General features: G+C 44.3%; 1 protein-coding gene across 1 annotated transcript in view; it reads left to right on the forward strand.

Annotated features, from left to right (window-relative positions):
• NCAM2 (neural cell adhesion molecule 2) overlaps window positions 1-16,411 on the forward strand; it is a 237,640-nt gene that overhangs the window by 117,763 nt on the left and 103,466 nt on the right. Inside the window, exon 5 of the mRNA XM_070751764.1 lies at window positions 1,301-1,438. Within this exon, the coding sequence (XP_070607865.1) occupies window positions 1,301-1,438 (138 nt within the window). The remainder of the gene's footprint in view (window positions 1-1,300; window positions 1,439-16,411) is intronic.

Here is a 16,411-nt window from a genome sequence, read left to right on the forward strand (position 1 = left end):
TAGTGTTTTGTGGTTGAGCTAAAATTTGCATCTTGAAAGTTCAACCTCTATCAATCTGTGTTAGCAAAAACTTCAGAAGAGAAGGTTTTAGGGGTAGTGATTTCTGACAGTCTCAAAATGGGTGAGCAGTGTGGTCGGGCGGTAGGAAAAGCAGGTAGGATGCTTTGCTGCATAGCTAGAGGTATAACAAGCAGGAAGAGGGAGATTGTGATCCCCTTATATAGAGCGCTGGTGAGACCACATTTGGAGTACTGTGTTCAGTTCTGGAGACCTCACCTACAAAAAGATATTGACAAAATTGAACGGGTCCAAAGACGGGCTACAAGAATGGTGGAAGGTCTTAAGCATAAAACGTATCAGGAAAGACTTAATGAACTCAATCTGTACAGTCTGGAGGACAGAAGGAAAAGGGGGGACATGATCGAAACATTTAAATATGTTAAAGGGTTAAATAAGGTTCAGGAGGGAAGTGTTTTTAATAGGAAAGTGAACACAAGAACAAGGGGACACAATCTGAAGTTAGTTGGGAGAATGATCAAAGGCAACATGAGAAAATATTATTTTATTGAAAGAGTAGTAGATCCTTGGAACAAACTTCCAGCAGACGTGGTTGGTAAATCCACAGTAACTGAATTTAAACATGCCTGGGATAAACATATATCCATTGTAAGATAAAATACAGGAAATAGTATAAGGGCAGACTAGATGGACCATGAGGTCTTTTTCTGCCGTCAGTCTTCTATGTTTCTATGTTTCTAATAGATAGCACAGGTATTCCTGTGCCACTTTGCAGAATGGGAAGATGAGTCTGTAAAAATACATCATAAATAATAATAGTTTGGAAAAACAGGAAAGTTTACTTTGTTTTTTACTTTGACATTTTTTATCATTTGATTTTATGCGAACAATATCTTGGTCATAGCATTAGGATGCTTTTAGCACTTTATGTGCTAAATACAAAAGAGACACAAATTGCATACTTCTCAGTCTGAGCTGAAATGAGTAATTTCCAAAGCTTTGTGTCTTTTTATTGCTTCATGTATTTAATTCAAGAATTGTTATCACCCAGCACTGTGGATTTCTTTACTAAAGAAGTATTGAATAGATTTATTAGAAAGAGAAGATGTAATCCCGAAAGCTTAATTCTGTATTTTTCATTTCTTACATCTTGGGTTTCTAATAAATCTATGTTTTGCTGATAATACTGTACTTTAATAGTGTAGTAGAAGTATATAAATATACCAAAACTTATATTCACTGCCATTATTAATGGATAATAGTTTACCTGTATGTTTTCCAGATAGATTTGCCATGTTGCCAAACAACAATCTTCAAATTCTTAAAATTAATAAAAGTGATGAAGGAGTATACAGATGTGAAGCAAGAGTCGAAGCTAGAGGAGAAATTGACTTTCGGGATATCATTGTAATTGTAAATGGTAAGATTTAAATTGAATATTGTTTTTTTCTTTATGCAAGAAATATAATTTATATTTCTGATATTGTGGCATTTTGTACAAGATAGAAGGTATATTCACATGGATATGAATGAAAAAAATGGATACAAATAAATGGGGACAGTAGGACAGGGACGGTAGCAGCGGTGGGTTACGAGCTGGAATGCTAAATTGCGCTTGCCACCACGGCTTGTAAGTTCTTGTGGGGTCGGCGCAATTTTGCTGCTGCACCTGTGGAGGCAGCAAAACCACACATGGAGCCGCAGGTGTGCCTGTGTTTTGGCATGCATGGAAGCAAAAAACCCTCGTTGAAACATGGGCGCACCGGCGGCTCTGTGCGCGATTTTGCTGCCTTCACAGGTGCAGCAGCAAAATCACGCTGGCCCTGCAAGAACTTATGAGCCACGGCGGCGAACACAATTTAGCGTTTCAGCTTGTAACCCACCACTGGACTGTACGCACACTAGTGCACTTATGCATGCTCCCTTTGGGGACCTCTTGGGAATGGGGTGAGGTCCACAGTAGACAGCTTAAGTTTGAAGCTGTGAGGGTTAGAGGATGTAACAATAGAGTCAGATAGAATATTCCAGGCATTGACCACCCTGCTGCCGAATTCTTATTTTCTGCAATTAAGTTTGGAGCAGTTTACCTTGAGTTTGTATCAATTGTGTATTATTGAGGTTGAAGCTGAAGAAGTTGTTGATAGATAAGATGTTGTAGCAGAAAATCTTTTGTACTGTGCTTAGATCATACCACATGTAGTGCAGCTCCAGGTTGTCCAAGCCCAAAATTTCAAGTCTGGTGGCTTGAGAAATACTGTTGTGAGTAGAGGAGTTGAGTACTCTTCTCATGAAGTATCTCTGGACCCAATCAATCATATTAATGTCCAATGTACAGTGTGGATATGTCAGGCAAGGATCTGTATTATCACAACTTTTACCAAAAATCATTCTAAGTTTTTATATGTGTATGTTGTAACAATGTAGATGATGTGGATAATATAAGGATTATTTTGTCCCAAAATTTATCCTGAGAGGAAAAAATGTAAATACAAGTGATAAAGGGTTATAAATTTTGTATTCATTACTCAATAAGTAGCCTTGCTATACAGAATATATGAGATCTAAAAGGATATTCAAATATTATAAGAAACGTTTGAAAAGGATGGCTATGTCTAACATTTTCCTTTTGTTTTCATTGGTTTTCTGCCTGAAAACAAACTGTTTCTTTGCTGGAAATTAAAGAGATTAGTAAATTCTTCAAGGTCTTTTTGTGAACTAATTTGTCCTTTCAGAATAATTGGGTTGGATTCAATCTTGCTTCTTAAGAATGGAAGGACATTGTATTCTTTTCATTTACAGAAGTTCACTGTGTTCCTATTCTGTCTGAGGGGACGGTAGAATGAAATAAAAGTCAGCTAAAATGCTCAAACATTAGTGCTAAATGTTCTATTAGATTTACTGCAGCTCAGAATTATAGTCACTCAAGATTTAACCCCCCCCCAATTCAGTTATTATATGCGACCTGTTTTATTAAAAAGGTGGCCAATTAAATTATGATTTTATGATTGCTTACATTCTATTATAACTATTACATTATAATTCAAAAAATCACTAGAGTTGTGCTATGTTGCTTCCTGCTTCAAACGCTCGACTATCGTTCCAGTGCCGAAGAAGCCCTCCATCAAGGAACTGAATTACTACAGACCAGTTGCTCTAATATCTGTACTTATGAAAACCTTTGAAAGGCTAGTCATGTTCCACTTGAAAACCATCATGGATCCACTTTTAGACCCCCTTTTGCATACCGAGCAAATAGATCAACAGATGATGCTGTTAATATGGCTCTACACTACATCCTTCAACATCTTGAATCTCCAATGACCTACGCTAGGGTCCTCTTTGTAGATTTCAGTTCAGCATTCAATACCATCGTACCGGACATTCTCTTAACCAAACTAAATCAGCTAGCGGTACCTGAACACACTTGTAAGTGGATCACAAGCTTCCTAACAGACAGGAAGCAGCAGGTGAAGCTAGGAAAAATCACATCAGATACATGTACAATTAGCACAGGTGCCCCCCAAGGCTGTGTACTCTCACCACTTCTCTTCTCTCTATACACTAATGACTGCATCTCAAACGATCCATCTGTTAAACTACTGAAGTTTGCAGACAATACAACGGTGATCGGACTCATTCAAGACAATGATGAATCCACATACAGATGAGAAGTTGAACAACTATCCTTGTGGTGTGACCAGAACAATCTAGAACTGAGCACACTCAAAATTGTAGAAATGGTGGTAGACTTTAGGAGAAACCCTTCCACCTCTCACAATACTAGACAACACAGTATCAACAATAGAGACCTTCAAATTTCTAGGTTCTATCATATCTCAATACCTAAAATGGTGACCTAACATCAAAAACATCATCAAAAAACCACAACAAAGAATGTTCTTTCTGTGCCAGCTCAGGAAGCTCAAACTGCCCAAGGAGCTGCTGATACAGTTCTACAGAGGAATCATGGAGTCTGTCATCTGCACCTCTATAACTGTCTGGTTTGGTGCTGCAAACCAGCAGGACTGACACAGACTTCAGAGAATAATCAGAACTGCAGAAAAAAACAATTGCTGCCAACCTGCCTTCTATTGAGGACCTGTATACTGCACGAGTCAAAACGAGGGCGGGGAATATTTACTGACCCCTCGCATCCTGGACATAAACTGTTTCAACTCCTACTCTCAAAACGTCGCTACAGAGCACTGCACACCAAGACAACTAGACACAAGAACAGTTTTTTACCGAATGCCATCTACTAAACAAATAATTCTCTCAACGCTGTAAGACTTTTTACTAAATCTGCACTTCTATTCTACTAGTTTTTGTCATCATTCCTATCATCCTTTTCCTCCCACTTAGGACTGTATGACTGTAACTTGTTGCCTGTATCCTAAGATTTTTATTAATATTATTGTTTCTTCATTGCTTATTTGACCCCTATGACAATCATTAAGTGTTGTACCACATGATTCTTGACAAATGTATCTTTTTCTTTTATGTATGTTGAGAGCATATGCACCAAGACAAATTCCTTGTGTGTCCAATCGCACTTGGCCAATAAAATTCTATTCTATTTCTATTCTATTCTATTCTATTACTAATACATTGATAAAACCAAACCAAACATTATATTCAAGACTTAAAAAATGCCTCTCCCCAAACCCCCATATTTTCATTTTTGTAATTCATGACATGATGAATAGGAGACCAGAAAGTGAATTAGAAAAAGTACAGCAAAATACAGGAATTACAAATGTAACATAATGTAATTCTCAGGATAATTAAACATTATGAATTTGTTGCTACATTGCTCCAAAATGTTAACAGCAATAAAAGGTAATTTGCAATTTAATTGGCTTTCCTTGGTACCTGTTAGTAATTTTCTGACTTTAAAAAAAAAGATGAATTTTTAATCAAGGAAACTGACAATACAATTATTCAATTTTTATAGATTTGCTATAAGAATAATGCACATGGCTCCTTTATGTCAGAGAAACACCTCACAAATAATATATGGGAAAACAGTAAAATATAGAATGTTTCTAAATAAAAGTACATGTATCAATTTATAATATCAGAGAATACAGGAATACAGTACAGGTAACAGAAACAGCTGGCAGCTGGACACAGTATTAGAAATTCTGTGTACCACACCACACAGAGCAAACAAAGAGTACAGTCACCATGTACTTTACTGCTCAACTACATTACTGTAACAGGAAACTACTCAGAACAAAAGAGCATAGAGAATATAGCATAGATCCAAACTAGTAAATACTGCCATCTATTGGCTGAATACTACTGCATAGAAATACATTCCAACAATGAATTCTAGCACACAGCATCAAAAGATGTAAGGAGCATGCATAAGTACACCATTGTGCCTGCTGTCCCTGTCCTACTGACCTATTGCCTAATTTACTTGTACCAGCTTGCTTATGTTTATGTATATACCAATACCTACTGTCTAGTTCATGCTTGACAAATAGATAGATAGATAGATAGATAGATAGATAGACAGATTAATAAAGCACTGCTATCTAATAGAAGCCTCACGTTTGTCAGTGAGTAAATACTTGGATGAAGGACATTCTAACAATTCCAATAGGACACTATTTTTAACAATATTGACCATATTAAAAAAAAATCTGGATTCTTTTTCTGCCATTTACATTACACAGCCAATTAATACTTACTCAAACAAAGCTATAAGCAGTTAAAAACAGAATTTAACCAGAAAAGTATGAGGGAGATTTTGCTGTTAACATTCCTACAAAAGCTTATCTGTGAGTACCTCATTAGAAGCACAAGTACAGATGGTAGGCAGCATGAATTGTTTTCCTGAAAATCATTGCTCCAGAAAAATCCCTTTTTCTTCTTTAGAAGAAAGTAATCCAATGTTGAGATAGCACCTCAAATCTCTTAATGGGGTTCCAGGAAACTAGATCTTCAGCAGGAGCCTTTATAATGAGGAACTGGTTAATGTTCAGCTGCTTTGATTCCTTAACTGGTTTCAAAATTGCCAGGCTGGTTTATTCTCAGTGTTTCACATACACACATATTCAATTCTTAATCTTAATGGAACTAACTCTTTCTTTTTCTTTAAAGTTTGGAGTTCATATAAGTAAAATAAAATTATATAGGTAAGATAAAATATCAAAAATAAAATAAAGGAAAAGGTACATAAAGTCATGGCCAAGTGCCAACCAGGACAAGTATAACACAGAATTTGCCAACAGGACGGTAGCTTGGACTCCATCTTGGGGGAGGCAGAAGATCCTAATATCATGTACAGTTTTCTTAACTAATACAAACTTTCAGATGGTTTTGAAAAATACAGTAGACACTCATTTGCCCAAATGGAATTTTAGTTGAGACTTGGTTGTTTATTTATAAAAGTATTAGTCTTGAATACTTACATATCCTGCATGAACCTTCCTTTGACGTTTCTTTTTCAAATCAATCGCATCCATACACCTCAGATAACAGATTTGTGAAACAGCTCTTGTTTCTTGTAAATTTGAATGGCTTTTTCAGTGAAATAAAAATTCATAAGAAAGAAACATAAAATGAAATAGTTAAAACTGAAATAAAAACACATAAAAAAGAAATTATATATATATTAGACTAGATTAGGGTCCTCATAATACATAAAGAAGATGATAAATAAAGAGATATGAACATGTATATTAAATATTCAAGATGTCTGTAAAAATGTTTATAATGTTCAGGTAATATAGTGGTCTTTATTATCCAGACATCTGCCAAAGTATGACTGAAAGGATAGTGATGAAGGCTACGATCTGATTCCTCCTGAGTGAAGGTTATTCTCATGTGCTTAACTATGGCATTATAATGCTTACATTTTCATGTTAGAATCTATTGACTTAATATTTAATGTTGATTAACTTTTAATACTGCTAGGCACATCTAATTCAAAATATTATCAATTTTAAAATTGCTTCAAATTACTTCATGTTTGAGTTACTTCCCTTATGAGACATTTATGTGAATCAGATTATCTTCTCTCTACAATGTCGCCCACTATTAGTGATGGAGTAAAATGTGGTTATATTAGAAGACTTGATTCTGTGCCTAGAGCAGTATGGTGGGATAAGGTGACAATGTATTGTCTTTTTTTCAATGAGACACTTTCCAGATAAATTGAGGCTGAATTTTCTAATACTGTATGTCTAAATATTTTCCCTCCATGTAAATTGTAAATCCAGTATGTTATCAGTTTATTTTCATAGATAATATTACAAATACAGACATTTATATAATGCTGAAAATTCTGCCTCAAATGTATATGAAACATTAGGGTTATACAACTGTTATGCGATATCTTAGGTTACTAATCTCTCCCCCCACCCAAGAAACCACAAACCTAAGCCCTCAAATATTTTGAGAATACAAATAGAGATTATTGCCTGACCCCAATTACTGAGATCAACTTATTTATTTGATTGCAAACTGAAACAATATCTTGTTTTTCTTTAATATTTTTTATTTCCCCTATTTTTATATTTTATATTTTTATATTTTTATTATTTTATTTTATAAATTTTAATTTTTATTCTATCCAGAGCATGCTGCCATGGTCTTTTGAGACTGAAGGATGCCAATGCATTTATTTCTCTAGTATCTCATATCTGTCAATGACTCTGGGCAACTTACTATTCAAAAAATATATTACAGTTAAAACACTAAAACATTTTAAAATAATAAAAAACACCAAAAATAAATATACATAGCAGTCAAGATACTTGCCTAGTTAGCAGTAAAGCCAAGAAATGAAGTCTTTGCCACATTCAGCACCTCAGTTTCAAGAATGTAGTCATGTTTACAGTACATTACAAAAGGCTAACAGGGTTGGGACATTCTATTGCCGAAGAGACGGAGTAACGACACGGACACAAGAGCTGGATTTAAACTTGGGTCATTTTTATTAATTAATAATTTGCATAATTTATTTAATTAAATTAGCATAAATTAGCATAAATTAGCATAAATCAACATGCTTAACTATGACCCAAACAGTGGACCTGCAGGGTCAAACAAATACTTCCGGGGCGGAAATGACGTAGCAAATCAACATTCCTGGGCAACTATGGGCGTAGCTCGATGCTAGTCCAGGTGAGGGACCTCTCCCTCACCTGAGACCCTGCCATGCTCTCGCATGAGGGGAGTCCCGCCGGCGCACCCCTACCCGGGGACTTCAATGTGCGGGACCCAAAGACAGGTTCCCCCCAACTGCTCAGGTAGCACCCCACCATGAGCTTGGAGAGAACCTGTCAATCATCCCCAAAGATGCCCAAGGGAGAACGCACAGTTGCTAACCACCACCCAGATTTCCGCCCCTAACCTGCCTACCCAAATGACCAAAGGTAAGCCAATCAACCTATTAAATGCAAGCACCCCCTAACCACACATCCATCTCCCCAGTGTGGAATGGGTGAAAAAACGGCCATGCCTAATGGGCAAAGCCGCAAAAAATTCCCATTCGGCCCCCCTAGGGGCGACCCAATAGTAGCACACTGCAAAATAGTGGAGGGCGGGCGGGTGTCTGCTCCAGCTGCCGGTCCCAGCGAAAAGGCTTGGCCCAGGGCCTGCAGGCCCTTAAATAGGGCCTGCAAGCCCCGCCCCTGACCGGCAGCAACGTCAGGCCTCGTGGGCCTGATTTTCGGCCGAAATCTCATCTCGCAAGATTTCGGCCGAAAACAAGATGGCGGCCGCCATGAGGGAGTCCGGTGTCTGCCCGGTCCCTCCGGCAAAGGCTGCCAGCCAGTAAGTCGACCGGCGCTATTGCCAAAGAGACGGAGTAACGACACGGACACAAGAGCTGGATTTAAACTTGGGTCATTTTTATTAATTAATAATTTGCATAATTTATTTAATTAAATTAGCATAAATTAGCATAAATTAGCATAAATCAACATGCTTAACTATGACCCAAACAGTGGACCTGCAGGGTCAAACAAATACTTCCGGGGCGGAAATGACGTAGCAAATCAACATTCCTGGGCAACTATGGGCGTAGCTCGATGCTAGTCCAGGTGAGGGACCTCTCCCTCACCTGAGACCCTGCCATGCTCTCACATGAGGGGAGTCCCGCCGGCGCACCCCTACCCGGGGACTTCAATGTGCGGGACCCAAAGACAGGTTCCCCCCAACTGCTCAGGTAGCACCCCACCATGAGCTTGGAGAGAACCTGTCAATCATCCCCAAAGATGCCCAAGGGAGAACGCACAGTTGCTAACCACCACCCAGATTTCCGCCCCTAACCTGCCACGGAGCGGGGGTCAGATCTCTATCTTGGCCCCCCGACTCTTCCCTCTATCTGCGCCAGCTCACGCAGAGACCGCTGCAGGTCCTGTAAGAAAATGGCGTTCCCCTGTTCTGACAGGTGAACGCCGTCGGCCCGGTAAAGCCACGGCCGATCTACAGTGATGAGGGGATGGGCCACTACAACCCCACCTAATTCCCTAACTGTTTTGCCCAGGGCCTTATTCACTCTACACCTGACCCGGTGAATGGCCCTAAGGGAAATGGCATCCCTCCATACGATCCTTGGGAGGATCTCTGACCACACCACTTGCGTGGTTGGCCACACAGTGCGAAGCCACCGCAGGTCTTCGCGCGCCTGGATGATGAACGGTAGACCACCAAGCAGGCATAGGTCATTGCCACCGAGGTGCAAGAGCAGCCATCTGGGTGCGGCTATGGGCTGCCGCCCACCCAGTCCCATCTGAGCGCGACCCTGGGTAGCCGCCCGCCCAGCAGCGCCGGGTACAGCCCTGAGATGCTGCCCCCCCAGCAACATCGGTAGGAGCCCCTCCCACCGCATACCTCTCCGGCCCATCCAAACAACATTGACCCAACGTCCCAATAACAACTGGGTCCCGATGGCGCTTCTGGCTGCTGAGCGGCCGGCCCAAAATACCATGCTGTGGCCACACAGCAGCACCGTCGGTTTCTGATTGGCATGGGGACCTGAAAGAGGACACACACAGAGAGGTTACCTAGCCTAAGCCCTGCCTAGGATCCTCGGCGGGTCTAACATAACCCAAATATGCCGCCGACTGCCAGCGGCCGATCTCCCGAATCCGATGGGCCGGGAAACCAGAAAGCGCCGCGCTAGTGGCGGCGCCGATATGGAACGAATGCGTTCCATATCCGGCGGGATCCATGCCCACCTGAGCCATTGCCTTAGACACTAAAGCCCAGAATTGATAACGGGTCAGTGGGGTACCGTCCTGATGCTTAAATAGGTACCCTTGCCCTGACCCCCTTAAGGCGCAAAATTGCTGCAAAGCGGCCACCGGGCATACAGACTGATCGGTGGCTGCACTAAGTTCTATCTTAACCACTCTGTGCAACTGATCTGTCTTGGAATGTCTCACCAAAAGTGAGACACCCCCCTGTCTAAAGGCCAGATCAGTGAACTGGAAGGCACGGAGCGACAAGTCAGCCTGTGAGGAGGCTATTGCTGCCCTAAAACGACGGGCCTCGTACAGAGAGGCACAGAGACTGTCCAAGGCCTGATTAATCAAGGACAGCTGCTGAACCGTCAGGGCCTGACGAGTGTCAGAAGGGACCCCCTGTCGCTCCCTCAACCAGCCTTCCAGCATCTTCCGAATGCGGAAGTCACCAGAAAAATCACTAAACCCCCCCGCCTTGGACAGAAAGGCGAGGCCGGCTAACCTGGACCTAATAGTCCTAACTGAAAGGCCACGCTGCCTCAGCAGGACACAAAATTCCGCCAGGTGTTCAACTGGGGCAGGCCAACTATGGGGGTAACCCCTACCCTGCCTGAAATCCCCAAACTCCTTACCTGCACTCTGGTATGCCCGCAGGGTGCCCGGCGCTACCGAAAGGGCGACCGCCCTGGAGGCCTCGTCTCTCCAACGCTCGGGAGCCCGCCCAGGCTCCAAAGGTGGACTGGGAACACCTCTGGCGACTCCCGTGCCCACGGGACAAGGCGTCAGCCACACCGTTATCCAGCCCGGGGACATGTCTGGCCAAAAACAAGGCGTTTAGGGACAAGGACTTGTGCACAAAATGGCGGACAAGCCGCATGACCCTGTCACTCTTAGAGGACAGGGCATTAACAACATGGACAACCGCTAGGTTGTCGCACCAAAAGTGCACAGTCTTGTTCCCAAACTGCTCCCCCCAAAGCTCTAAGGCCACTATCAAGGGGAAGAGCTCTAAAAAAGTCAGGTCCTTAACCAGAGAAGAGGCACTCCATTCCGGAGGCCACACCGACCAGCACCACTGGTCACCTAGCACTACCCCAAAACCACAAGTCCCCGCAGCATCCGAGCAAAGCTGCAATTCAGCTTCCAAAAGAAGCTCATGCCTCCAAAAAGACAATCCATTAAAGTGTTCCAAAAACTCCCGCCACACGCAGAGGTCAGCCCTGACTCCTGCGCATAAGCGGGTACGATGATGGGGCAAACGCAGCCCCTTCATCGCATCATACAACCGTCTGGAAAAGGCCCTGCCCGGCACTACTACCTGACAGGCAAAATTAAGGATCCCGGCCAGTTCCTGGAGCTGCCGAAGAGTCACCTTCCTGCAGCCCAGGACCGCCTCCAGCTTGCACCTGATTTTTACAAACTTGTCCAGGGGCAATCTAGAAGATTGCTCCTCTGAGTCCAATTCAATACCGAGGAAGGTAATCCTGGTGGCAGGGCCTTCGGTCTTCTCAGAGGCTAAAGGCACCCCTAGCTGAGCACAAAGGGCTTCGAAGTCCCGCATCAGCGCAAAACATTGCACCGATTGCGCAGGCCCTGCCATGAGGAAATCATCAAGGTAGTGAACGACCGAGCCCAGGCCACTACGCCTCCTGAGAACCCACTCCAAGAAGGTGCTAAAACTCTCGAAAAGAGAGCATGAGACAGAGCAGCCCATTGGCAATGCCCTGTCTACATAAAAACCACCTTCGAAATGGAAGCCCAGGAGCTCGAAGTCGTCCGGGTGTATGGGGAGGAGCCGGAATGCCGACTTAATGTCGCACTTACCCATAAGGGCTCCAACCCCACACTTCCTAACCATGGACACGGCCGCATCAAAGGATGCATACCGCACCGAACACAATTCGTCAGGAATGAAATCATTCACTGACTCCCCTTTAGGAAAAGACAAGTGGTGAATCAACCTAAATTCACCACTCGCCTTTTTGGGGACCACCCCCAGAGGGGACACCCTAAGATTCGGAAAGGGCGGTTCCGGGAAAGGCCCAAGGACCCTGCCTTCGGCAACCTCCTTCCCAATCTTGGCCCTAACAATGTCCTCATGTCCGACAACCGATCTAAGGTTGTCGGACATGAAAGCCTTCCTGACCCCCACATAAGGGATCATAAATCCCTTGGAAAAACCTAGCAAGAGAGCAGCCGCTCTCGAGCGAGGGTGGTAGTCAACCAACCAACCCTCAAGCACGGTGACATTAATTGGGCTGGGCCCCTTTTCCCCCAGCTGATGCGGGAGGCTTTCCTGGACCCCCACCCTTCTTTTCCGCCCCCTTCTTGGGGCGGGGGCAGACAGCAGATGCATGGGGCCCCCCACAATTCCCGCAGGCATGCTTATATTTGCAAAAGGGACGAAAACACGCCCCTTTCGCAGCAAATTCATGACAGGCGGGTGAGGCCCCCTTACCAGCTGACCCAGGAGTCACCTTGGCCGGCGTGGCCACCGCAGGCTCCTCCTCCATGAAATGACCGCTGTCGGTCCGCTCACACCCCTCCTTGCCAGACATATGCGTGGCCCGGAACCACAGGTCCGGTACCACCATATCCCATGGCAGGTTGGGCTCTACAACCATCCTCATCCTAAACCCTTTATCATAATGGCGCCATATGGTGCCTTTGTATTCAAAATTAGCCCTGGCGATCAAATCAATATACTTAAGCATCGCCGAGGCCATGGCTGGCTGCCTCTGAATCACCACTGGCGCATATGTCAGAAAAGCATACAGCCAGGAGCTGAAGCATTTGGTGACTTTTGTTTTCTTGGGCTTTTCCCCAGGGACTACATCTTTCTCTTGTTTAGGTACCTCCCGATTGAGCAATGAAAAAAGGTCCACGTACTCCCCCCTCCAAATGACCTCCTTCACGGACGGGTGGAGGTGGTACCCTAACGGGGTGGCCGGCAGACCACACGGAATGGCCCCTGCCTTAATACTGGCGAACGGGTCCCACACCGTGGTGGCCCCCGGCCCTAGCACCCCGAACCCCTGGGGATAGGCCATCAATGGAAGCGGGGGCATAACAGCAGGAGCTGTAGGGGTCCAACCCCCCACCCCGGGCACCCCGGGCACCCCAGCCACCACCGGCCCGAGCGGCAGCGCCGCACCAGGCGCAGGCGCCCCCACCAACGGGGCCGGCAGCGACCAGACCTGCCCGCATGCGCCCGCCTGGGGGCCCCCAAAGCTAACCCCGTTCCCCAGCCCCGTTGGGGGTAAACTCGCACCCGCCAGGGGGAGAAATGAAGAATGTGTATTGTGTGGTGCAACCTCACCTGCCCCGTACGGGGTTGAAGACATCCAAGGGGGCCCCACCACCGCGGGGCCCGGAAAAGCCGTCAAGTGCCCCGACTGGGCCGCCTGCCCAGTATGTGCCCTCTGCCTGGTATGGGCCGTCTCTCCGGCCTGGGCTGCCGATGGAGCTCCTCCCAACGCCGCTGGTACCTGCTCAAGGGCCCCCCAAGGGCCCGAGCCGCTCCGCCAGTGCTTGAGCTCATCGAGCCTCTCCAACACCCTAGCCCAAGACAGGGCAGGAGAAACATCCGAGTGAGGGGCTGTAGGTAAAGGACCCACCGCCCCCTCCGCGGGTACCACCCCAGGGGCCCCCTCCATACTTGCCCGAGCCCAGGCAGAAGGCCTAAGGGCCCTCCTAGGGTGCGTAGCCGCAGGCTGGACCACAGGGGCCCTGGCTTGCCTCTTCTTTGGGGCCATGCCACCTTTGAGAAATTAGCAGTGAGGAAAAAAACCCCTTCCTCTCAAAAAACCCCTGTAGCAAGGCCCAAACCTTGCCAGGAAAAACCACCCTGGGGGATTAAAGACAAGAGAACCCCCCTTGGAGCAGCCACAGGGCCCCTTACCCCAGGAACCCTTGAGGACCCCAAGGCCAAGAAACCCCTGAACCCTGGGCAAGGCCCAACCAGACCACCCTCCCAGCCGGGAGCGAATCACCACTCCCCCTCGGGCCCGAGGGGGACCAGGACACCAGCGCTGCCGCTCCAAGCTCACTCTGAAGTCCTCAGGCACCGCTGGGCCTTGAAGAAAGGCCTCTTCGCCGGATTCAAAATGGCGGCCGCAACACGAGGCCACCACAAAATGGCTGCCAGGAGCAAAAACAAATGAATGTCTGCTCCAGCTGCCGGTCCCAGCGAAAAGGCTTGGCCCAGGGCCTGCAGGCCCTTAAATAGGGCCTGCAAGCCCCGCCCCTGACCGGCAGCAACGTCAGGCCTCGTGGGCCTGATTTTTGGCCGAAATCTCATCTCGCGAGATTTCGGCCGAAAACAAGATGGCGGCCGCCATGAGTGAGTCCGGTGTCTGCCCGGTCCCTCCGGCAAAGGCTGCCAGCCGGTAAGTCGACCGGCGCTATTCTTGTTCTACAGAACAGGAACCACTGCAAAAAGAAGAAAAAAATGCCCATCTTCTAGTCCATGGCAGCCAACATTCTTTGTCTGACGAGATCTACAGCATAACTATTCTGCTAGTTTGAGTTGGATAGGTAAAAAATGTTGGAAATAGTTGATCCCTTTGGTAATCTGCTCCCAAGCCATGTAGGGCTTCAAAGATGACAATCAGCACCTTGAATTGATGATATATATATACAGAATATGCAGAAATATACCAGTAAGCAATACATGTGCCATATATCTGGTGCCATTTACTACCTGCATAGCCACATTTTTCACCAGTTGAAATTTCTGAATACTCTTTAGAGGTAGCCCTACGTAGAACATGTTGCAATAGTTCAAATGAGAAAGCTACAAAGCTACAAATTACTATGAGAAGAACCTTCCAGTGCAAGGAGAGGTATGCAAGGCTTTCCAAGCCATGGCTTCCACCTTCTCATTGAGGATCAACAGTGACTCTTGAAGGACTCTCAGTTTGGACACTGTATTTGTCTGGGGTGATGGAATGCTATCCAGAACAAAAGATAGAAGAACCTTATCTCTGAAAGATTCAAATAATCACAGCCAATTCATCTTGCTAGGGTTAAGTTAACCTGACTTTATGCAGTCTCCAATGCCCTCCAAACACTGGGACAGGAATTTGTAGGAACATATTGCCCCAGTTTGTAAATCATACCAATGAAATTCAACATTTTTGGAAGTTGTTGGTGTGCATGCACACATGAGAAAGAATTAATGAAGGATTGCTAATCCTTGTTTTCAATTTCGATAGTTTTAAGAAGGCAATTTTAGAGTTATTTTTTAAAAAATGAATTGCACACAGACATGACATTTATTTTTTTCAGTGATAATAATTTTGACTACTAACCCAGCCACAAAAATGAAGATCTATAGAAAATCTATAAAATAAAAAATCAGTTCAGAAAATAAGATTTTGACTTTCATATTTAAAACTGTTACAAAATGTTGGTAACTAATGTATTATCAATTTCAACTCACATTTCTTCAAAATTATTTTTTATGAACATTATTTTCAGGAACATTATTTGCATTAGAAATTCTCAGACAGCTAAATAAGACTAAAACAGGACAATTAGCTGCTAATTTGCTTTATTTTTTATATATCAGTGAAACATAGAAACATAGAAGTCTGACGGCAGAAAAAGACCTCCTGATCCATCTAGTCTGCCCTTATACTATTTTCTGTATTTTATCTTAGGATGGATATATGTTTATCCCAGACATGTTTAAATTCAGTTACTGTGGATTTATCTACCACGTCTGCTGGAAGTTTGTTCCAAGGATCTACTACTCTTTCAGTAAAATAATATTTTCTCATGTTGCTTTTGATCTTTCCCCGAACTAACTTCAGATTGTGTCCCCTTGTTCTTGTGTTCACTTTCCTATTAAAAACACTTCCCTCCTGGACCTTATTTAACCCTTTAATATATTTAAATGTTTCGATCATGTCCCCCCTTTTCCTTCTGTCCTCCAGACTATACAGATTGATTTCATTAAGTCTTTCCTGATACGTTTTATGCTTAAGACCTTCCACCATTCTTGTAGCCCGTCTTTGGACCCGTTCAATTTTGTCAATATCTTTTTGTAGGTGAGGTCTCCAGAACTGAACACAGTATTCCAAATGTGGTCTCACCAGCATTCTATATAGCGGGATCATAATCTCACTCTTCCTGCTTGTTATGCCTCTAGCTATGCAGCCAAGCATCCTACTTGCTTTCCCTAC

The sequence above is a fragment of the Erythrolamprus reginae genome, chromosome 4 (genome assembly GCF_031021105.1).
Source record: "Erythrolamprus reginae isolate rEryReg1 chromosome 4, rEryReg1.hap1, whole genome shotgun sequence".
Lineage (NCBI taxonomy): Eukaryota > Metazoa > Chordata > Lepidosauria > Squamata > Dipsadidae > Erythrolamprus > Erythrolamprus reginae.